A 23,028-nucleotide genomic window follows, 5' to 3' on the forward strand; every position below is an offset into this window, starting at 1 on the left:
CTCGTGCGTACGAGCAGCAGAGACACAGAGATGGAGACAAAAAGAGACAGGAGGAGACAGAGAGAAAGAGAGCGAGAAGAGAGAGACAGACAAGGACAGAAAGAGGGAGAGAGGGAGGAAGGAAAAGAGAGCGCGCGAGCGCGTGTGAGCTATCGGCCCTGGCGAGGGAGAAAAACTACTCAAGAGATAATGTAAGGAGCTCCTGCTGGAAGACTCAGGGAGAAGATCCCAGAACTTACCCTAAGACCGTTGAGAGAGTGTGTATGTGGGGGGGTTTTGCAAGACCTGGGTTTGGGGGTCATCAAGCAGTAAGGGTTACTGCATAGGCGTTGTCAGTAAGCCAGAGCCATTTAGCCCTCCCCGGGAGGCTAGCGACCAAGCTTAAGGCACCCCATAACTATGACTCTCAGACTGGTTAGGGGGGCCCGAAGCTGCAGACAAGGGGAGGAGGGGCACGTGAGGGCTGGGTCCCTGCCTTCCCCCATCCTCCGCTGTCACTCACTACCCTAACAGTCGCCCAGGGGGCGGGCCCCGAAGAGGTGGGGATGGGGGGAGGGTAATCTTGGCAGGCTCCTGCTGCATGGCGTAGGTAGGGACTATTGAGGGGGGCGGGCGCTGGGGGGTTGAACACGAGTGGGAAGCGAAGAGACACGGGGAGGGGGAGGGGACCGGGAACCATTTGAATGAGAGGAGGGGATCACGGGTAGAGTGGGCTCCAGGAGGTAGGGCGGGCACGGGTGTTGACGGGGGCGAGACTGTTGAGCCAGGTAAGGGAAGCAGGTGCGTAGGTCGTGTTTTTTGTGGGTTAGTGTACGCGGCCCTTCGGTGGAAAGGGGACGCCGCCTTTCCCGGGGGCGGGCTTCAAAGCTCCAGAGGCTATCTTTTCCTGCTCAACTAACGGGGCCCCGGGCGGGGGCTCACGCTCCATCTCCAATGACTATACTCCACTCCGCAATTTCCAGGCGGCCACTGGGCTGGGAGTCTCGCGCCGGGGGCCGGCGCTGTCTCGCGAGCCCCCTCCTCGAGCCAGCCAATGGGGTTTGTTGCTGGCGCCGCCCGCCCGCCTGGTGCAGAGCGCTGGGCGCTGCGAGCGGCGCTGCCATTTAAAGGGGCCGCGACCCCTGTCCCGGCTGCTAGGGAGTGAGGTGGAGAAGGAGCGCGGGGCCGTCGCTGTCTGCAGTTCTAGGCTTGTAGCCGTTACACTAACCCTGCCGCAGGTAGGGGTCGGGCCTGAACAAGCCGAACCGAACCTGCAGGCAGTATCTCGCAGTAGCCGGGAGGGGGGGTCTGAGGAAAGATCGTAGCTCCAAAATGTCTTCCTGTAAATGCCTAAGGTGGGGGGTGGGCAACAGGAGAAGGGAGGACTCGGGGAGCAATAGGAAAGGGGGACGGGGGTAAGGAAGCACGCGACCCCGAAAGGTAACTAGCGGGGAAGGGGTTAGGAAGGGCAGTTTGTGGGGGCGGGGGAAGGGCTGAAGGAGGACCCTACAACGCGGGGAGGGGGGGTGGGGCCAGACAGGGTGGGTGAAGACTGGGGAGCTGGGGGGCTCTAGGGGAGTGGGGTGGGAATAGAAACTGAAATCGCGGGGGCGGGAAAGGCTCCTGGTGGCGACGGCCCTAGGAGTCTCTAAGGGGGCGTTCAGCTCGAGTTGGGGGGGGTGAAAGGTAAGTGGGGAGGAGAACTGGGAGTTGCAGTTGGAGGGGTGGGCGGTGGAAGGACCGACTGCCTGGCGAGTGTGGGCACTGGGCCAGGGCGGGGGAACGCCTCTCCCCACAGTGGGCGCTGTATGGGGGGGGAGTGGTCATAGGACTAAAGCCTGTGGAAATGCTGGTTGGTGGTGGGGGGCTGTTCATGAGAAATCCAAGTGGATGATGGGGTGTGTCCCAGAGCCTATATAAGAAGGGATTCTGGCTAAGACCACCTCTACTGCCCTCTCTTCTACCCTGAATCTGCAGCCCATATCCAGCCATCTTCATGGACCCCAGTGATTTCCCCAGTCCATTTGACCCATTGACCCTGCCAGAGAAGCCCCTGGCTGGAGACCTTCCAGTAGACATGGAATTTGGAGAGGATCTACTGGAATCCCAGACTGCCCCAAGTCGGGGATGGGCCCCCCCTGGCCCTTCTCCATCCTCGGGAGGCCTGGACCTGCTTGATACTCCTGCTGGCCTGGAAAAAGACCCTGGAGTCCTGGATGGAGCCACTGAGCTACTGGGGCTGGGGGGGCTGCTCTATAAAGCCCCCTCTCCCCCAGAGGTGGACCATGGTCCTGAAGGGACCCTTGCATGGGATGCGGGAGATCAGACCCTAGAGCCTGGACCAGGGGGCCAGACCCGTGAGGTGGTGCCACCTGACCCAGGGGCTGGGGCAAATCCCTCTTCACCTGAGGAGCTGCTAGAGCCTTTGGCTCCAGATTCTCCAATAACCCTGCAGTCCCCCCATATTGAGGAGGAGGAGACCACCTCCATAGCTACCACGAGAAGGGGCTCTCCTGGGCAGGAGGAGGAGCTTCCCCAAGGGCAGCCACAGAGCCCAAATGGCCCCCCTAGCCCTTCAGTGGGAGAGACTCTGGGGGATGGAATCAACAATTCTCAGACCAAACCTGGGGGCTCTAGCCCCCCTGCACATCCTTCCTTGCCAGGTAGGTTGCCTAATTATCTGGAAAATTAAAGCTGGGTAGAGGGTGAGGGTAAGGAGGGGTGGCTATGAGCTTTGGGAACTAGGGGGGAGGAGGAGGGGGGTGGAGAGATAAGAGTAGGGATGTGTGTGGGAAAGGAGTTGGGGTTTGGGAGGGAGGAGTGGGGGTGTGTGTCAAAGAAGATTAAGGAAAGTAGGAGTAGGGGGCAGCACAGGGGCTATGGAGGAGGAATGGGGTGAGGTTTCAGGGAGTGGGCTGGGAGGAATGAATTTGGTGGGAGAGGTTCCCTTTTTCTTACCCCAGTGGGCTTTTGGTGCTAGGGGCCTTCCTTCAGGATTTGGGGGAATACATTAGGCTTCTTGGTTCTAAGATCTTTCTAGCTTTTTCGTTCCAGATGGGAGTGGGGTTTCTGGGTTGATGAATGGTAACTAGGTTCTGGAGCCCCCAACATCATAATTTCAGGGGAATGGTAGAAATGCAGGATTTAAGATCGATTCTCTGATGGGGGAGGACAGCCTAAACTTGAGGGGCTCTGTTTTCTCCCCTGTTCTACCTAGTGGTATGCCTCTCCCAGGCTGTGACCAGGGTCTTGGGACTTATATAACCACCAAGTCCAGGGGAACCTACCCATACATTGATGCTTCTTTTTCCTCTTGCTACCTTTGGGTGGTTATGTTTATTTTTTGTTGGCAAAATATAAATTCTCCATGAAAGGTATGTTACCTGTGTTTCCTTACCTCCCAAGGATTAGGACAGAAAGCTGGTGGGAAGGGTAGAATTATTATTATTATTTTTTTTTTTTTGTGGAGAATAGCTGCACGCCCCCCTCCCCCTTAGTGCAGAGCCTGAGGTAACCCTGAGAGGGGCCCCAAGAAGCCACAGGCACTTGCGTTTTCCCTTTCAGTTTTGAGTAAGTTCTTCCCCAGGAATGGAGGCGGGGGCTGGGCCAGGGAGGGGGCAGTGAGGGCAGGCTCAACATTTAGGCTGCCTTTTGCTTCCTTTGCAGGAGATGGCCTGACTGGGAAGGCCAGTGAGAAGCCGCCTGAGAGGGTGAGGGGGGGAGGGGATTAGAAGCAGTCTGGTTCCCCCTATAGCTCTGGGAAGGACAGACCCTTCATTTTCCCTCCCAGATGTTGTTCTGAGGAGAGTGTGTGTAAGGAGAGTTAGGAGGAGGGAGGGAGCTCTTGTGTCTACTGCTTCTTAAGGAGAAAGTCCAGCCTGCTTTTCTCCCCTCCTCCTAAGGGTTGGGCCAAGGGTCCCCACTCTCCCTTCCCCCTCCTATCACCTATCCTCCCCCAAACCCCCCGTTCTGGTGTTAGCCTGCCCCTGGTGTCAGCTTTCCTCCCTCCCCATGTTTCCAAGGTACAGAAGAGAAGCGAGCGCGTTAGGAGAGCAGAGCCTCCAAAACCCGAGGTTGTGGATTCCACTGAGAGCAGTAAGTAGGACTTGAGGAAGTGTGACTTGGGAATTCTGGATGTGGAGAAGAGCCGAAAATGGGCTCCATGCAGAGCGTGAAGTGCCTATCTCCTCCACTATGGGTCAGCATGGGAACCAGGGACAGTGGGAGAAATTGAAGAGCAGTGAGAATGGAGTTTCCTGTTTCAGCTATGCCATCCCTGTCCCTGAATCTTCTCACTCAGAGCCCCTCCCATCCCCTCTCTGGGAGATTCCATAGTAACCAAGGAGACAGTGGCTTAAGATACCAGTGTAACGGGGCGGGGTTGTCAAGGCCAGAACAACAGGGATCCCAGGATAGGGACTGACCTACTGGTCATGGGATGCCTGGAGACCTTTTCTCATACCCTCTTGCCCCTCAACTTCCTCAGTTCCAGTGTCAGATGAGGATTCTGATGCCATGGTAGATGACCCCAATGATGAAGACTTTGTGCCATTCCGGCCCCGACGCTCTCCTCGCATGTCCCTACGCTCAAGCGTGGCACAAAGGGCCGGGCGCTCTGCAGTTGGCACCAAGATGACTTGTGCACACTGCCGGACGCCGCTGCAGAAGGGGCAGACGGCCTATCAGCGCAAGGGGCTGCCTCAGCTCTTTTGCTCTTCATCCTGTCTCACCACCTTCTCCAAGAAGCCCTCGGGCAAAAAGACCTGTACTTTCTGCAAGAAGTACGTGAGGGCCCTGGGGTGGGGGTCAGGGATCAGGCGGGAGTATGGGTAAGACAGTGACTGTATTGGTAAGAACTTAGCGGAATGGAGCTGGGAGAGAGCAATTTAGGGAGCGTCAGAGTATTTGGCTCTGTGGTCACTGATCCCAGAGGAAGGGTGGAAGCTGATGAAATGAGAGGGTGGTCCTGAGTGAATATTCAAATCTGTTCCCACCTCTAGGGAGATCTGGAACACCAAGGACTCAGTTGTGGCGCAGACTGGTTCAGGTGGCTCTTTCCATGAGTTCTGCACGTCTGTCTGTCTCTCCTTGTATGAGGCCCAGCAGCAGCGCCCAATCCCCCAGTCTGGGGATCCCGCCGATGCCACTCGCTGCAGCATATGCCAGAAGACTGGAGAGGTGAGGACACTTGGTGGGGACTGATTTACAGAGCCTGGCCAGCCCTGACCTGCCCCTCCAATCCTGGGGCTGCAGGGGCCAGGCCCTGTGGAAAAGGGGAGTGGGAGGAAAGGCACCCATCATGAGGGAGCATACTCAAGGATAGAGCTTCTCCCAGGATGTATGCAGCTGGCCTTCCAGGACCTCACCATCAAGTCGGCAGCCTGATGTGCAGGTTGGGGGGTCCCTGGGCCCACTGTCTGCTGTGAAGGTCTAGGGTGAGGTGGGGGGCTATCCTTGCATTGGGGTGGGCGGTGGTGGCCAGGCCCTAGCTCAGGGTATGTGTATGTGTGGCAGGTCCTGCACGAGGTCAGCAATGGCAGTGTGGTGCACCGGCTCTGCAGCGATTCTTGCTTCTCCAAATTCCGAGCCAACAAGGGACTGAAAACCAACTGTTGTGACCAGTGCGGGGCTTACATCTACACCAAGACCGGGAGCCCTGGCCCCGAGCTCCTCTTCCATGATGGCCAACAAAAGCGGTTCTGCAACACAACCTGCTTGGGGGCGTACAAGAAGGTGGGGCCGAGGGAGTAGTGCATTAGAGGGCTGTGGAAGGGGGTGTGGTTCTTGGGTGATATAAATAAAGGTGCCTGATGGGTCGAGGGCTGGGAGAAATAAAACAAATAAAGGGGGTTTCAATTGTATCTGTTACGTTTTATTTTTGAAGCTGGCTGGTGGATACACAGGTGTTTGTTATCTCATCATCTATACTTTTTTTGTATGCCTGAAATATTTCATGTTTAAAAAATTTAAAAAATAAAAGTGAAGGGACAAATCCAGCCTCAGCCTCTCCTTCCCCATCCTCACAGAAAAACACACGTGTGTACCCATGTGTCTGGTGCAAGACCCTGTGTAAGAACTTTGAGATGCTATCACATGTGGATCGTAATGGCAAGACCAGCTTGTTCTGTTCCCTGTGCTGTACCACTTCTTACAAAGTGAAGCAGGCAGGGCTCACTGGTAGGTGCAAAAGCCCTCTTCTCTGAGACCCCTGCTGGCCTTCCTTATACCTCCCATACTCCCCTCTTCTAAAGTAATCCCTGCTGCCCGACCTCAGCCCCAACCACATCTTCCCGTGGATTTTCTGTTGCACCTCTGCACTGCCTTACAGCTTCTGTATCCTCTCTCTCTCTCCTCTGTCCTCCCTCCCTCCCTCTCTCTCTCTTTCTCTCTCCTTTCTTTCTCTTTTCCTCTTTCTCTTTCTCTTTCTCTTTCTTTCTGTGCCCCAGGCCCTCCCCGACCCTGCAGCTTCTGCCGCCGCAGCCTCTCTGACCCCTGTTACTACAACAAGGTTGACCGCACAGTCTACCTGTTCTGCAGCCCCAGCTGCTGGACCAAGTTCCAGGTACTCCAGACCCTGGACCAGGGAAAAAAGGGTGTGGTGCCGTAGAGAGGGTAGAAGAATTGGGGTAGGTAGGCCTGGGCAGAGCAAAGAACAAGCCTGACTCCCCTTCCCTGCCACCACTACACACATCTTGTCCCTCCCTTACTTGTCTTCCTTCCCTCCAGCGCACAAGCCCTGAGGGGGGCATTCACCTGAGCTGTCACTACTGCCATAGCCTCTTCAGTGGCAAGCCTGAGGTCTTGGACTGGCAGGTAAGACCCCTGTCCCCACCCACATCTTGCTATATGACTAGACATCTGTCTGAAGGGGTCCTTCCACTTGGCTCCTGCCAGGTTCAGATGTCACAGCTCTGTCCTCCCTGCCCTATGCCCCTACCTCAGGACCAGGTGTTCCAGTTCTGCTGCCGTGATTGCTGTGAGGACTTCAAGCGGCTTCGGGGTGTGGTGTCCCAGTGTGAACATTGTCGGCAGGAGAAACTCTTGCATGAGAAACTCCGATTCAGTGGGGTAGAGAAAAGCTTCTGCAGCGAAGGTAAGGAAATGGGGAAGGGGCAGAAGGGCCTTCTGCTCAAGATGTTCTGCCTCCATCTATCCTAAGGTTTTGGGCACAAAGGGCTGTTTAGAGAGAGGTTTCAAGTGTAGCACCTTGAAAAGGTTGGATCTCATGTCCTCGGGTATCTCTGTGTCTCTGGACTCTTTTTCCCTCTTCCCGTCTTTCCAGGCTGTGTGCTGCTGTACAAACAGGACTTCACTAAGAAGCTGGGCTTGTGCTGTATCACTTGTACTTACTGCTCCCAGACCTGCCAGCGTGGAGTCACTGAGCAACTGGATGGCAGCACCTGGGACTTTTGCAGTGAGGACTGTAAGAGCAAGTACCTGCTGTGGTACTGCAAGGTAAGGAGGGTCGGCACATTAGCAAGGAGGGAAAGAGGGCTGCAGGGAGCATGGCTGTTGTAGTGAGATCAGGGTGTGGGCAGATCTCCAGGGAGGGGAGCCAATCTTCATGGGAGGAGCATGGCTTATCCCAGGGGAAAGGGCCCAGCACATTTTAGGGAGGCAGATATGACCATCCTGTTTGACACCTTCAGGCTGCCCGGTGCCACGCCTGTAAACGTCAGGGGAAGCTGCTGGAGACCATTCACTGGCGTGGGCAGATCCGTCATTTCTGCAACCAGCAGTGTCTCCTGCGCTTCTACAGCCAGCAGAACCAACCCAACTTGGATACCCAGAGTGGGCCTGAGAGCCTCCTGAACAGTGAGTCCTGGGGCAGGAGGCACACTCTTTCAGAGCTGGCCTAGGCCTAGCTCCTTTCTTCTTCTTTCTCCATGCATTCACCTCATCCCTGGCCAGAGCCCCTGGTAACTGTGCTCTCTTTTAGCTTCTGAACCCTGCAGGTACCAGGGGGGGACTCTTGTTGAAAGCATCTTGGAGTTAGATTCTACTGATTTTCAATAAAGGATCTATTTTTAGGTAGTAGGTACCTATCGAGGTAGGATGGTGGTTGTGGTTAGTTTTCTGAGACAAGGACATGTCAGCATTAGCTCTACCGTTAGTGAGACCGAAGACTGTTGTTGTTTCTAGAATGTTACTGCGGCCCCTCCGCAACTCCAGGGATACCAAACTCCTGGGGGTCATCTAAACGGAAGGTCTCAAATTGTAGGGTTTTGGGGAAAATGTAATGTTTCATTCTTCTTGACAGCCAGGAACAAAGAATCTTCTTGGCCACCATTGCTGGGGCCTAGAGAAGACTAGACTTGGGATGGCAAGGAGGGGAAATCCCAGACTTACCATTTATATTTGGTGTACCTCTTAATGAAGCTCTCCTGGAACAGGGGTGAGGAAACTGGAGAGCTAGTTCCTCAGATGAGAGCATTCATTTGTTTTGATCTCCAGGTCAGTCTCCTGAGTCGAAGCCCCAGACACCCTCTCAAACCAAAGTGGAGAACAGCAACACAGTGAGGACCCCAGCGGAAAATGAGAATTTGGGCAAGGTCAGGGCAAAAGCCAAGGGGGAGGATAATCTTGAAGGAAGGTACTGGGCACTAAGGTTCCTTTGTCTCTACAGATCCCTGTGAAGACCCGATCAGCTTCAACTGCTCCCACCCCTCCTCCACCTCCGCCGCCCCCAGCAACACCCCGCAAAAACAAAGCTGCCATGTGTAAGCCGCTGATGCAGAATCGAGGAGTCTCCTGCAAGGTGGAGATGAAGTCCAAAGGGAGTCAGACAGGTGAGCTAGGGTACCTAGACACCACCGGCTGTGTTCCATAGTCCTAGGCCTCCAGCCCTATGTCCAGGAGCTGGGATTTCTTAGGCGGCTGAAGTATCATGCATATGGTTGTCCTACAATCACAGAGTTGTCTTTCAACCTTTGGTTCAAGGGCAATTTTGTGACACTGAGCACATGTTAGAGCTTTTGGGGGTGACAAGCAAGCATCAGGTCCTGGGTCAGATGTGACTGGTTTAGCAGGGGCTCTGAGAAGGCCCCTTTCTTGTGAGCAGAAGAGTGGAAGCCACAGGTGATCGTGCTGCCCATCCCAGTGCCCATCTTTGTGCCAGTGCCTATGCATCTGTACTGCCAGAAAGTCCCGGTGCCTTTCTCAATGCCGATCCCGGTAAGTTTCCCTGCCCTGCTTGGCTAGGTCCTCCTTCACCCTTTCAGGTGTGAAACCCACCCCTTCCTCTTAATCTCATCAGCTGTCCTTCTCATCTGCTGGTATGATTCTTGGCATTTAGTTGGGATTTGTGCATCCAGGTGCCTGTGCCCATGTTCTTGCCCACTACCTTGGAGAGCACAGACAAGATTGTGGAGACCATTGAGGAGCTGAAGGTGAAGATCCCTTCCAACCCCTTGGAGGCTGACATCCTGGCTATGGCGGAAATGATTGCAGAGGCTGAGGAGTTAGACAAGGCCTCATCTGACCTTTGTGGTATGCCATGGATGGTAGCGATGTGGGAGACAGGGTGCTACCAGTCTGTCTCTGCCTGAGCGGGTAGAGGTTGGTGATCTTGGTGCCTAGTGGAATTGGAGGATAGTTGGGATCAGTCCCTGAAAGCCTGTGAGGGTGCTCTGCAGGAGCTGCGGCCACTGAGGCAACTTCTCTGCCTCCCAGATCTTGTGAGCAACCAGAGTGCAGAGGGACTTCTGGAGGACTGCGACCTGTTTGGGCCAGCTCGAGATGATGTCCTGGCCATGGCTGTCAAGATGGCCAATGTCTTGGATGAGCCTGGGCAGGACTTGGAGGCAGACTTTCCCAAGAGTGAGTAGGATTTGAAGCATGCCCACTGAGTACAGTAGCATTTATGCCTTCAGGAAAGGAGTGTTCCTTGTGTCCCTGAGCGTGACCCTAAACAGTGCTCATGGTGACTCCAAGATAGAAAGTTCTCACAGGGAGTAGTGCTAGAGATACCAGGATAGGTGCACTGTTTTAGACTCCTGGGTCTCGGTTTTTTGTGTTTAAAAAAATTTTTTTAATTGTGGTAAAAACCACATGACATAAAATTTTACCATCTCCCCCCTCCCCCCTTTTTTTGAGACAGAGTCTTGTTCTGTCGCCCCGGGTAGAGTGTGGTGATGTCATCATTCTCCTGGGCTCAAGTCATCCTCCTGCCTCAGCCTCCCAAGTAGCTGGGACTACAGGTGTGCGCTACGGCACCAAGCTAATTTTTCTTTTTTTAGTAGAGACAAGGTCTCACTCTTGCTCAGGCTGGTCTCAAACTCCTGAGCTCAAGCAATCCTCCCACCTTGGCCTCACAGAGTGCTAGGATTACAGGTGTGAGCCACCACACCTGGCCATCTTCACCATTTTTAAGTGTACAGTTCAGTAGTGTTGATCATATTCACATTGTTGTGAATGTTTATGTTTTGTATTTTTGTGCCTCTGAGCATGTTCTTTGGTATAGCTTTGCTGTACCAAATATCCTATTGAGTACAATGAAGCTGTCTGAGAGGCTCATCTTGAGTCAAGTGGGCAAATAGCAGGGGTAGGGTAGGAAGACTACAGGGTCGAGATCTTAAGAAATTGATTTCTTCTTTTTTTCCCTTCTATTAGATCCTTTGGACATTAACCCCAGTGTAGACTTCCTCTTTGACTGTGGCCTGGTTGGGCCTGAGGATGTGTCTACTGAACAAGACCTTCCCCGAACCATGAGGAAGGTAAGGGCTGGAGCTACTATATCCACAAAAGAAGTATGGAGGCTCAAAGAGGAGAGGGTGCTCTCATAGCCAAGCTGGCAGCCATAGTTTGACCTTTCCTAACCGCCTTTCTCCAACACTAGGAGTACTGAGATGTAGCCACACTTTGCTGTCCTGCCACTTCACAAGGTTATCAAAGCTGTTCCTGGGGCTCTGTGCTTTGGAAGTTTGCTGTGTTCTTACATCAGCCCCCGTGCCCAGTGGTAAACACTGTGCTGACTAGCTTCCATGGTACCCCTGGCCTTAGCTCTGCCACCCCCCTCCTTTTTCTTTCCTCCAGGGTCAGAAGCGGCTGGTGCTTTCGGAAAGCTGTTCCCGAGACTCCATGAGCAGCCAGCCTAGTTGTACTGGACTCAATTATTCATATGGTGTCAATGCTTGGAAGTGCTGGGTACAGTCAAAATATGCCAATGGAGAAACCAGCAAGGGTGATGAGCTGCGCTTTGGTCGTAAGTACCCAGGGGAGGAAGGCGGGGCAGACAGGAGAGGAAGGGGAAGAAGGAGCTGAGCCTGTAATTCAGCTGAAGATGTCTAGGAGTGATAAGGGTGTGATCACTTAAGGATGCCCTGTGAAGATGGGGAAGGAGTTGTAGATGAAAGGGAGATGCTGTCTAGGTTCAAGGCAGAGGGCTCTGTTTGTAATCGCGGGGGTTGTCGGGGGGGTTGTTCAGAATTGAGGCATGACTAAGGGATGAAGGAGTTAATGGTGGTGGAGCTAAGTGAAATTCTCCATGTGGAGTTTTGCTTAATCCCATCCACCTCCACTACATATCACTGCAGCCAAACCCATGCGTATCAAAGAGGATATTCTCGCCTGCTCTGCTGCTGAGCTCAACTACGGTCTGGCCCAGTTTGTGAGAGAAATCACTCGACCCAATGGCGAACGATATGAACCTGACAGTATCTACTATCTGTGTCTTGGCATCCAGCAGGTACCCCTTGCACACCATCTCACTTTCTGTCACTCAACACAGCAGGCAGGGTCCAACCAGAAGTGATTCTGTCCCACTCCCTGTTCCTTACTTTGTCCCCTACCCCAAGAAGGAAACTTGCATTTAATCTCCTAGTCCAAATAGGATGTGAGATGTGAATACTCTTCCAAAGTCAAAGCTGCATTCCAGGACTGTTGGCCAAGGAGCAGTCTTCATTGCCATCTGGGTCCCCTTTGTAATCCTTAAACCCGTTCTAGGAGGAGAGGGATGGATGGATCTGGGCTCCTTGAGTGGCAGGGTAATATTTAGTTCTCACTGGGAGAGGTCGGCCATGCATTACCTGATGAGGGGGTCTGGGCTTCTAAAGAGCATCTCCAAGCCGCCTCCTCTTCCAGCAAAGTGTCAGTACCTCAGAGTGGTAGGTATACCTGGAGGAAAGTGCTCTGGGTCACCTAATCAAGCAACTGTTTCTCATTGTCTCCTAGTTATAAAGGGGCTTTTGGCATCACTGTCTTTCTTCTAGGACCTACAGTCTGGCTTTATGTGTGTCTGTTTTTCTTTCCACAGTATTTGCTGGAAAATAACCGAATGGTGAATATTTTCACGGACCTTTACTACCTGACTTTTGTTCAAGAGCTCAACAAGTCTCTGAGTACCTGGCAGCCCACACTCCTCCCCAACAGTAAGGGACAGGGACTTTCTCCCATTCTTCCAATACACCATCCCAAGAGTGATGTGCTGTTTGTTCTTCCGCTCTTCACGAAGTGTCCAAGGGCAGGAGCATGTAGCAGGAAGACTCAGGGTTAAGGGCTAGAGGAGCAGGAGCACCTGTCTTTAAACATGATGAGGCAATAAGACTTGGGTCTGAAGAGCTATCTCTGGGACAGAAAAAAAGATGGCCTGGGTTTGGGTGGTAAGTGAAGAAAGAAAGCAAGAAATTGGGAGAGAAGCTCCAAATGTAGGTGGGAAGTATATTTTTATGAAAAAAAAAAAAAAAACAACCCAGTCCTACTGTGGAGTGGAGTGTTGGGTCAGGGTTTATATACTGTGGTCACTCACTGGATGAGAAGTGTGTGAGAAATGCTCATGAACAGGACACTTGGGATGAGAAGTGGTTGGATTTGGGGCAGTAGATCCCGTTTGACCGGCCCCTCCCCTGTGACCATTGCAGACACGGTGTTCTCCCGAGTGGAGGAGGAGCACCTCTGGGAGTGTAAACAGCTCGGGGTCTACTCGCCGTTTGTGCTCCTCAACACCCTCATGTTCTTCAACACCAAGTTTTTTGGGCTGCAGACGGCTGAGGAACACATGCAGCTCTCCTTCACCAACGTGGTGCGGCAGTCCCGCAAGTGCACCACGCCTCGGGGCACCACCAAGGTGGTGAGCATCCGCTACTACGCCCCAGTCCGCCAGAGGAAAGGGCGAGGTAGGAGGCTGCGCTGCTGCTCCTTTGCTTTCGCCCTTTCTCTGCTTTCCCCTTCCAGCCCCACCATGCCCCACCATGCCCCACCATGCCTGCTGGGCCGGCTCTCTCCTCTGCCACTAGATCCCCTCTCCTTTCGTCCCTGTGTTTACAGAAAAGATGGAAATGGCTAGTCCTTCTATCGGATGGGCAGTGGCTGTTGCATAAATAGGAGGTCACCTGGCAGCCAGTTTCCTGCCTTTGCTCATTTAAGGCAGTTTACTTGCTTGCCTGCTTTTTCTGGGTGGTGGACTAGGAAGCTGTTGGGTTTGTCTGGCTGTGGGGGAGAATAGAGGGAATGACAGGCTTGCCATGATTCTTTGCTATCAGGCAGAACAGGAACTGCACGCAGGTTTCCATCCTTTCTGAGTGCAGTTCCTAAGGTTCCTCTACCTGGATTAACACACAGAGGGTTGGGACCACTGTTGTTTCTCTGTCCCGGAAGGCAAGCTCACCCTTGCAGTGGGGTCTGTTTTATCAGGTTTTGGTATAACTTCTGAGATTACCTCTTCAAGAAACCAACTTGGGGTAGATTATAAAGAGACTCTGGCAGTGAGAAGCGAGGAGGGCCGTAGAGCAATACCCCACCAGGATGTTTGGTTGGTGTGGAGAGGCTGATCGACACTTCTGCCTTTATGTCTTTATGAGGCTGTATTTTGTGTCCTGAGGCTTCCGCCTGTGCCCTGGACTGTGCTCTTGGAGGTGGCTCATTGACCTATGCTCCTAACGAGTCTGAGTTATATCCCTCCCCTACAGACACGGGTCCTGGGAAACGGAAGAGAGAAGATGAAGCCCCCATCTTAGAGCAGCGTGAAAACCGCATGAATCCCCTCCGCTGCCCCGTCAAGTTCTATGAGTTCTATCTTTCAAAATGGTGAGTTGGAGGGTTGGCAGAAATGGCATTACCATGGGGACCCAAGGGATTTACTTTGCCTCGGTACTGACCTTCTGTCCTACCGCCCCCATGCCCACCTCCAACCCCACTGTTACAGTCCTGAAAGCCTCCGGACTCGCAACGATGTGTTCTACCTGCAACCCGAGCGGTCCTGCATCGCCGAGTCACCTCTCTGGTATTCTGTGATCCCCATGGACCGCAGCATGTTGGAGAGCATGCTCAATCGCATCCTGGCTGTGCGCGAGATTTATGAGGAACTGGGTCGTCCTGGGGAGGAAGACCTGGACTGAGCCCATGTGCCATCCGAATCCATCTTTCACATCAGTGTCTATCCTGTGGCCCAGTGTGACTGGCCCAGGAACCACTGCTACTCATTCTGAAGGGCCCTGACTGCCCCTTTCCACTCACCCATTCCCTGCCTTCTCTAGGAACCCCTGGCTTTTACCTTCTTCCATACCACTTGACAAGCACGGGGCCCCAGTCTTTTGTTCGCAGGGGCTGGTCTCCCAGTGATGGGCAGGAACCAGCTGGCCCATTTTCTTTATGCTTCAAAGTAAACCCTTTCTCCTGGGTCCAGACTCTGCTTAGAGTGTTAATAGCTCTGGTGATCCTGTTGGCTTTGGGCTTCCTGACCCATCCCACGTAGGTAAAGCCTCTTGTTCCTAGGTGTGACCTAGGGAAGAACCCAGCTGCCTTCTCTGCCCTGTGCTCACTCCCTTCTCCACTCTTCCCCAGTACTACTCGAAAGGGTCGTGTCTGACAGGTATGAGAGAAACTATGAAAGTAACGAGGGGACCATTTACCTAAAACACAAAGCTTAGACACTCTTCCCCTCCTGTGAGATAATTGGTTGCTGGCACCCTCTCACCACCGTGTTCCCCACCCCACCCCACCCCGGCAAGCACCAACCCTTGGTGCTGCAGTTAAAAAAAAAGCTTCTAAATGCTTTCGTTTCCTCAGAGGCAGAGAATGACTCTAAGTATGGGGAGCAGACTCCTGTTGTGCAGACTCCTATCCCCTTGGTTTATGTGTTTGTCTCTCTCTGCCATCTTAGGTTGGCATGAGTCATGGTGTCAACATGCTTAGCCCCCCTCTGTAACTGCCTCCCTTTAGTTCAATGGACACAGCTCCCAAGGCAAAAACTACCTTCTGACTTGGGTTGGGGCTGGGTTCCCCACTCTCGTTTCCCCCCATTATAAGAGCCAGGCCAGGTCTGTGGGGTCCTGGGTCATGCAGGATGGGATCTGTGGTCAAAGGATAGGTGAGGAGCTGTGGGCAGCTCCCACTGCCTGTATCTTCTCTCTTCCCCATCTTGCCTTTGAGGTCCCAGAAAACTATTAGTGTCTGGCAAAGGGGGTACCCAGTTCTTTCCCTGTTGGCTTTGCTGTTTCCCAGCCTCCTTTTTGTGTTTTTATAACCGTCACCAGTTTAGCCACTGTTTAAACTGTATATATTGTTCCGAGGCACCTGGCCTGTCCCTTCAGTGAGCCATGCCCACCCTTGTGTTGTAGTGAGAAGCTGTTGTCATGACTAACCTGTCTCTGGAATTGTTTGTTTCAAATAAAGAGTTAAAGTTGTCTTTTGCCTTCTCTGGGAGAGGGAGAGTGATGTTTGGAGGGGTGAGGGATACAGAGGAGCAACGCTGGATAGCTTCCAATCTCTAAAAATATAAAGAACTCAGGTGTCCCACCTCAGTTTGAGAATCATTCTCACTTCTCTGAATGAATCCACTAGGAATGTGGCCCTTTTTATAACAAGTTTCTATACACTTAAGGAGAAAAAAACTTTAGTAGTCATCTATTAAGGACCTACTATGTTTATGGACCTAGATGACATGCTTCAGAAAAGATACAGACTAATTAGACCAGGATCCTATCACCAGCAGCCTCCCAGGCTAGTGGGCAGACTGACCAGTACACAATTAGTCATAATACGGGCAGAATGAAATAAATAGTGCTACAGGAGAGCAGAGGAATAAGAAACTCATTTCAAGTTTGTAGGGAGGTTGTGTGAGGGTTCACCAAGGGAGGTGGGGTTTGACCTGGGCCTCAAAGACTAAGTGAAGGGCTGGGAGACCCCAGGTGTAGGGGTGGGAAGTACAAGGCTGAGATTTTCCAACCAGGAAATGGCAGGCTCAGATCTGTTGCTTTAGGGAGAAGATCCTCAGAACAATAGGAAGGATGGGGAGCAGGGGCAGGTCTGAAAGCCTGGAGATGACTCAAAGAAGTGTGGCTAGGAAACATAAATTTCAGATGTTTTGAAGGTCAACTCTGCAGGACCTGATGAATGATTGGATGTGAGGGTTGGAAGAGAGGGAAGAATTGAGCATGAACCCCAAGTTTTTTTTTTTTGTTTTTTTTTTTTTGAGACAGAGTCTCTCATTCTGTTGCCCGGGCTAGAGTGCTGTGGCGTCAGCCTAGCTCACAGCAACCTCAAACTCCTGGGCTCAAGCAATCCTGCCTCAGGCTCCTGGGTAGCTGGGACTGCAGGCATGTGCCACCATGCCCGGCTAATTTTTTCTATATGTTTTTAGTTGTCCAGATAATTTCTTTATTTTTAGTAGAGACGGGGTCTTGCTCTTGCTCAGGCTGGTCTCGAACTCCTGAGCTCAAACGATCCACCCGCCTCGGCCTCCCAGATTGCTAGGATTACAGGTGTGAGCCACAGTGCCCGGCCTTTTTTTTTTGTTGTTGTTGTTGTTGTTGTTGTTGCAGAAAGCCCATGACTAGAACCCCAGGGTTTTAGCCTTGATGGCTGGACGAATAAGATACCTTTAACCAAAGTGGGAAACCAAGGGGCAGGATTGTTTTTGGGTGTGTGTGTGTGTGTGTGTGTGTGTGTGTTACTGGGAGTAGGAAGAGGTTGGTAGTAAGTTGAGATTTTTTTTTTTGAGATGGAGTCTCACTCTGTTGCCTGGGCTAGAGTGCCGTGGCATCATTATAGCTCACAGCAACCTCAAACTCCTGGGCTCAAGCAATCCTCCTGCTTCAGCTTCCCAAGTAGCTGGGACTATAGGCATGTGCTGCCACACCTGGCTAATTTTTCTATTTTTAGTAGAGACGTGTTCCTGACCTCAAGTGATCCTCCCACCTTGGCCTCCCAGAGTGCTAGGATTATAGGCGTGAGCCACCACGCCCGCTGCACCCGGCTGTAAGTTGAGATTTTGATCACACTGGGTTCGAGATTCCATTGAAACACCGATACAGTGGGCCTACGGTGGGCCATGCAACATGGCATAGCAGAAAGAATACCCAAACTTGAGTTTTTAGTCATAGATCTGCCATGAAAACTTGGGCAAGCCTACCTTTTAGGGCCTCACCTAAAAAGTGGGTTCATATTCTGCCCTGACTTTCTCATAGAATTGTTGGGAAGGTCAGATGAGAAAATAGATATGAAAGAGCAAATATTGATGCCAGATGTTACCATATATACTAGGCAGTTAGAATTTCAGGTCTGAGGCTTAGAAGAGAGATGAAGTGTCAATTTAAAAGTCTTCTGCAAAGAGCTCCTAACTAAAGCTCTGGGAATGGACAAGGTCTCTTGGGAAAATAGAGTGAAGAAAGAAGAGGACAAAAAATGGTAATTTGGAGAATGTCTCTAGTTAACCAGAGAGAGACTGAGATGAAGAGATCAGAGAAGTAGGAGGAGCCCCAAATCTGCCCAATGCCAAAAGTATAACCTCCGGACAAAATGCTGTCTTCATAGTCCAGATGAAATCTTTTTTCTTCTCTGTCACCCAGGCTGGAGTGCAGTGGTGTGATCATAGCTCACTGCACCTTGAACTCCTGGGATCAAGTGAAGCAATCCTTCCACATCAGCCTCCTGAGTAGTCACTATTTTAATTTTTTTTTTTTTTTTGCAGAAAGGGGTCTTGCTATGTTGCCCAGGCTGGTCTTGAACTCCTGGCCTCAAGTGATCCTCCTGCCTCAGGCCTCCCAAAGTGCTGAGACCACAGGCATGAGCCACTGTGCCTGGCCCAAGATGAAGTCTTAATTGAAGCCTTCTCCTTCTCCTATCCACAACAGGGCCCAAAGCCATCCTTTTCCTCTTACCCTCTCCATCTGTTGTAACAAGGAAAGGCCTGTCATTTGTTCAACTAGATTTCTACTCTGTGTCCAGCCTTGTTCTAGTAGTCACTATGGATAAAAAGATGAGTAAGAATTTGGGGCCTACTCTTGAGAAGTTTCTAGTCTGATAGGGAAGACCAGGGCTGAGACTAAGGTGAGGCAATCGAGGCACCTAGCATGCAGAATGTAAGAAGGCACTTGCTCTTGGGGTCACACAAATATAGGGTTGGCATTTGTACAACACGGAGAGCAAGTACTCCTAATATTCTGCTTTCTAGGTGCCTCGATTGCCTCACCCTAGTCCTGACCCTGGGAAAGACTCACATACCAATAAAATAGCCAAGGTAGAATGTAATTGTTTCTCATTCTCTCCCAGGAAATCAAGAAAGACCACAGGTGACATGGGAGCTGCATTTTCATGAAGAGTGGGCAATAGTTTGTCAGGCAGAGCAGGGGTGCAAGAATCAGTGTGAACAAAGGCATGTAGACATAACAACATGGAGTGTCTGCAGGAAAGGGTGGTTAGGCTGCAAAAGAGGTGGATAGGACATAGTGGAAAGGAAGAGGGTGGTGGGAGGTGTTGCTGGGAAAATAGAGATTGAATTGTAAAAGGCACTGAATGCCATGCCATGCCATGCCACACCCTGCTAGGGTGACCAACCATCTCGGTTTGGCCAGGACTTTCCCAGTTTTAGCAATGAAAGTTCAGCATCCTGAGAAACTCCTCAGTCCTGGCAAGCTGGGATGCCCACACTTTATCTTAGATAGTATGTATTCCTGTCATACTTTATCCTAGAAGCAGTGGGAAACCATGAAGCACTTTCACAAAGAATTGGCAGGATACACTTCATGTTTTACGGCACCTCTAGTATGTCTGGGGACATGTAGAATTGGATGCTGAAGAAACTCAGGAGGCTGGTTACAGGGAAGAACTATGGTACAGAAATGGTTAGTGCTTGCTTTGCCTTTGGCATCTGGCAGAAGTGAATTCCAGTTCCCTGACTCAGCCCTTTCTTTCCCAGCTATGTGGCCTGGGCAAGTTACTTAACCTACATGTGCCTCAGTTTCATCATCTGTAAAATGGGAACAATATGGTGCTTCCCCACTGAAGTGAGGATTAAAGGAGATGATGTTTAGCACAGTGCTTTAATTAGCTCTTCTCCACATTATCAGTTGGATTGTGGCAAGGCCTGAAAGGAGGCAGTGGCAACAGTGGGAATGCTAAGGAGGAAAGGGCTTTGGGGAAGATTTCAGAAGTGGAATTATCAGACCCCTTTGTAGGTTAATTGTATTTTAGTCCAAATGAGTTCTATTCCGTGTTAATTCTCTCAGGTATCTGCATTTCAAGACATTTATCTCTCGTTGAGGAAAGAAAGGCTTTGTCCTTGGAAGGGAAGCTGGAGCAGAAACAGAAAGGGGCAAAGAGAGACTGCTGGAAAACAGTGTGCGTTTGGGACTCCTAAGGCTAAGGGAGACAAAGGGCCTTTGGAGGGGAGAGAATTCTGAATAGCTTGCCTCTCCTTGTCTTCCCTGCTCTCCCCAAATTGCCTTGCTTCCCAGGGATAGACAATTTCTGGATCCTGCTCTGGGGCAGAGATCCTGGGAGGGGCTCTCTCCCCCCAGACCACCCTGCCCTGCCTGTCTGAGCCAAGGGAAGCCCCCTCCTCAACTTTCATCATTTCTCTCCCTTAACCTTAGAGGTCCCAAATGCACATTTTGTTTTCCAGCAGGTTAGTAATTAGGGATATCTTATATAATACTGAGCTCCTCACCCTCTATCCTGAAACACTTCCTAAGGCAGCATGGAGTAGTTACTTTGGAAGAGAGGAAACAGCACAGGTTTTGGATTAGGATAGGCCTAGGTTTTAATTCTAGCTCTGCTGTGTAAACTTTGGATATATTACTTAACCTCTCTGAGCCTCCATTTCCTCATCTACAAGTATGGGGGTAATAATAGCTATCTACCTTGCCAGTACTGAGATTATATACATCAGTGCTTGATTTAGCACCAAATCTGGCACATACTGGGTGCTCCATAAACAGTCTCCTTTCCTTTCGTACACCTAAGTAATTTTTAAGTCTGGTAATAAAGTTTCAGACTATATTATGAATGGAACACTTCCTTTTCATTAAAATTACATTAAGAATGAAGATACTGGCCGGGCGTGGTGGCTCACGCCTGTAATCCTAGCACTCTGGGAGGCCGAGGCGGTGGATCGCTTGAGGTCAGGAGTTCGAGACCAGCCTGAGCAAGAGCAAGACCGCATCTCTACTAAAAATAGAAATAAATGATCGGGACAGCTAAAAATATATAGAAAAAATTAGCCGGGCATGGTGGCACATGCCTGTAGTCCCAGCTACTTGGGAGGCTGAGGCAGAAGGATTGCTTGAGCCCAGAAGTTTGAGGTTGCTGTGAGCGAGGCTGACCCCACGGCACTCTAGTCTGGGCAACAGAGTGAGACTCTGTCTCAAAAAAAAAAAAAAAAAGAATGAATGAAGATACTTCCCTCACAGTCATCCTGTTACATATATAAGAATGTGGTCATATGTGCCGATACATATGTGTGAAAACATACAGACTGGCTTGCTTAAGCACACGCACAGTTGACAACTAGTTAGTCAAGAAAGCATATTAATTAGGTGAGACAAAGAGTTTAGCCCAGTGTTTGAGAGAGTTGGTGAATAGCTGGAGGGAAGGCAAAGATGCTGAGACGAAATAACAGCACACACTTGTATAGAGCTTGCTATTGACCAGGCCTGTTCTTTTTTTTTTTTTTTTTAGATAGAGTCTCGGGATCTGCCGCCCTGGATAGAGTGCCGTGGTGTCATCATAGCTCACTGCAACCTCAAACTCCTGGGCTCAAGCGATCCTCCTGCTTCAGCCTCCAGAGCAGCTAGGACTCTAGGCATGCACCACCACGCCCTGCTAATTTTTACTATTTTTACTAGAAATGAGGTCTTGCTCTTGCTCAGGCTGGTCTTGAACTCCTGACCTCAAGAGATCCTCCCACCTTGGCCTCCCAGAGTGCTAGGATTACAGATATGAGCCACCGCACCCGGCCTAGAATAAGCTTCTAAACACACAAGTTGGAAGGTGTCACTCCTATCATGTCTCTATATATGTTCTTTTGCCTGATTTATTTCCCCCTCCCTAGAATCCTTTCATCCTTTCTCCCCTTGACGCTGCAGGTTCAGCCTGCCCTAGTCCAGGAATCGAAGGGAGCCCAGCTTGGTACGATTGCATAGCCGCTGTTCTATCACAGGTCAGGTCTGGCATTTCAGTATTGTGGAATCAGTAAATGGAGCAAGCATTTTCCTCTAGCCCCCACTGTGTGCACCCAGGCTATCTGACTGAGCATCTGAACCAGTTTGTGGTTGCCATGCCAATTCTCTATGGATACTACAGCTTGCTTTGAAATTCCAACTCAGCTGCCTGGGGCCTTGACTACTCTCCTAGATCAGCCAGCCCTTCATCCAGGAGCTGACTCTGTTCCTTTGCCCTCAGCTTCTAGCATCTCTGCACACAGACACCTAAAAGACCATAGCTGTCTCTAAAAGCACCAGTATCACAAGAGACAGTGTGCAAGAACCTCCTGTTACAAGGCCTTTTCTACCCTCAGATCAGACCCCTTGAATATTGACCCTTAAATGGATTATGCTCAAGTTTGCAACACCTCTTGGACTTTGCCGTTTGGACTGCTGTCCACCCCCTGGGGAGCCAACTCTATTATTGCCAAGTTCTTTCCACTGGCTTCAGCCTAGCTGAACCAGCCTTACTCCTTTCTGGCTCATTAAGAGTTCTAGCATGCCTCAAGGCTATGGTCTCAGTGTTTATGATACTATCTTACCTTTCTTTACAGCTCATAATCTGGTTTTGAGCACATCTTGTTTGAGTCTCAGAAAGCTCTGTGAAAGAGGTAGAGAGGTTATCATTAACTCTATCTTGGAGATGAGGAAACTGAGACCCAGAGAGGGTAAATACCATGTGTCCAAGGGGACAGAGATAATTGATGGAAAACTAGGTTTCCTAATTCCGATACCCTCTTCACTACCCCGTTGCTCAGCAATTTCAGTGTCTACTATGTGACAGATATTAAGTCCCACTTGCCTCAGTGTCTCTCCCTTATACTCTTGTGACAGAGCCTCAGATTTAAAAAGTCAGCCCTGGGGTGAGCCTGACTCACCCCCAATTCCCCTGAGACATTGTGTCTACCAGGTCCCCTCAAGGTTTCTTGGGCCTGTTCCTACCTGGTTCACTGGACACAAGAATCATGTGTCCTCGTTTGGGCTGTAACACCCAGCCTGGTAGCTTTATTGTCCCACCACTGCCCCCTGGAGAGGAAAGCTTTGATCTGGAGTTGGAGCCTCTTCCCAAGGGACATGGGTGGGGGGAACATTTTGAAGAGAAACTAAATTTCTTAGGTGATGATGGGGTTAGCATTTCTCAATGTGGGGCGGGCATGAAGTTCCTTCATGGACCAGGATGAAATTTTTAAAAGAAAATATTTCTTTTGATGGCCTTTTGGATGGGGAGGGGATGCTCTGTGTTCGTTATATTGTTGTGGGTGAAGGGGGTGGATTTCAATAAGTAAAGGAATCTCTCCCACCTTGAAGGGGGTGTGGACCTCTTCTCTGACAGAGTATGATGCCAGTTTCTAAGGGGAAAGGAAATTTCTTCAAGGGAAGGAATGCTTCTCTTTTAAAAGAGGGGAAGCTCTCTCTCGGGGGTTGCTAAGTGTGGTGAAAAGGAATACTTACTCTCCCTTTTCTTTTCTAAAGAAGAAATCTTGAATGAGGAAACCTTCCATGCCTTCTCTGTGAACAGGAAAAACTGTTTCAGGGGAGACCCATTCTGATAAGATTATGTCTGATTTTCTCCTCCTTCCTGATATACAGTACTTCCCACATGGAGTCTGCATACTCTGAGAGGGAGTGGCAA

General features: G+C 51.0%; 1 protein-coding gene across 4 annotated transcripts; it reads left to right on the plus strand.

Moving 5' to 3' along the window:
• The first annotated feature begins 25 nt into the window (after positions 1-25).
• On the plus strand, positions 26-15,601 carry ZMYM3 (zinc finger MYM-type containing 3). Of its 4 annotated transcripts, none has more exons than XM_069462914.1 (25): positions 26-780; positions 1,957-2,642; positions 3,646-3,689; positions 4,008-4,074; positions 4,466-4,760; positions 4,980-5,157; positions 5,494-5,712; positions 6,006-6,156; positions 6,426-6,541; positions 6,706-6,792; positions 6,922-7,072; positions 7,262-7,434; positions 7,629-7,794; positions 8,434-8,495; positions 8,606-8,768; positions 9,041-9,153; positions 9,294-9,468; positions 9,652-9,798; positions 10,591-10,694; positions 11,014-11,182; positions 11,514-11,665; positions 12,233-12,347; positions 12,837-13,091; positions 13,884-14,001; positions 14,120-15,601. In XM_069462914.1, the coding sequence occupies exons 2-25, from the start codon at positions 1,976-1,978 to the stop codon at positions 14,310-14,312; spliced, it is 4,080 nt and encodes a 1,359-aa protein (XP_069319015.1). In that variant the 5' UTR covers positions 26-780; positions 1,957-1,975; the 3' UTR covers positions 14,313-15,601. The 4 variants fall into 4 exon arrangements, with proteins under 4 accessions (XP_069319015.1, XP_069319013.1, XP_069319012.1 ...); XM_069462912.1 differs by having other exon boundaries at positions 599-767; positions 8,434-8,531; XM_069462911.1 differs by lacking the exon at positions 26-780 and adding an exon at positions 1,106-1,217 and having other exon boundaries at positions 8,434-8,531.
• The last annotated feature ends 7,427 nt before the right edge of the window (positions 15,602-23,028 follow it).

This window comes from Eulemur rufifrons, chromosome 30, assembly GCF_041146395.1.
Source record: "Eulemur rufifrons isolate Redbay chromosome 30, OSU_ERuf_1, whole genome shotgun sequence".
Taxonomy (NCBI): domain Eukaryota; kingdom Metazoa; phylum Chordata; class Mammalia; order Primates; family Lemuridae; genus Eulemur; species Eulemur rufifrons.

Bases quoted from the DNA above. Each gene is read 5' to 3' on its own strand.
- ZMYM3 (XM_069462910.1), top strand. From the start codon at position 1,976: ATGGACCCCAGTGATTTCCCCAGTCCATTTGACCCATTGACCCTGCCA. The intron at 6,542-6,705 runs GTACTCCAGACC...CCTTCCCTCCAG, and splicing joins GCTGCTGGACCAAGTTCCAG to CGCACAAGCCCTGAGGGGGG. The intron at 7,435-7,628 runs GTAAGGAGGGTC...TGACACCTTCAG, and splicing joins ACCTGCTGTGGTACTGCAAG to GCTGCCCGGTGCCACGCCTG.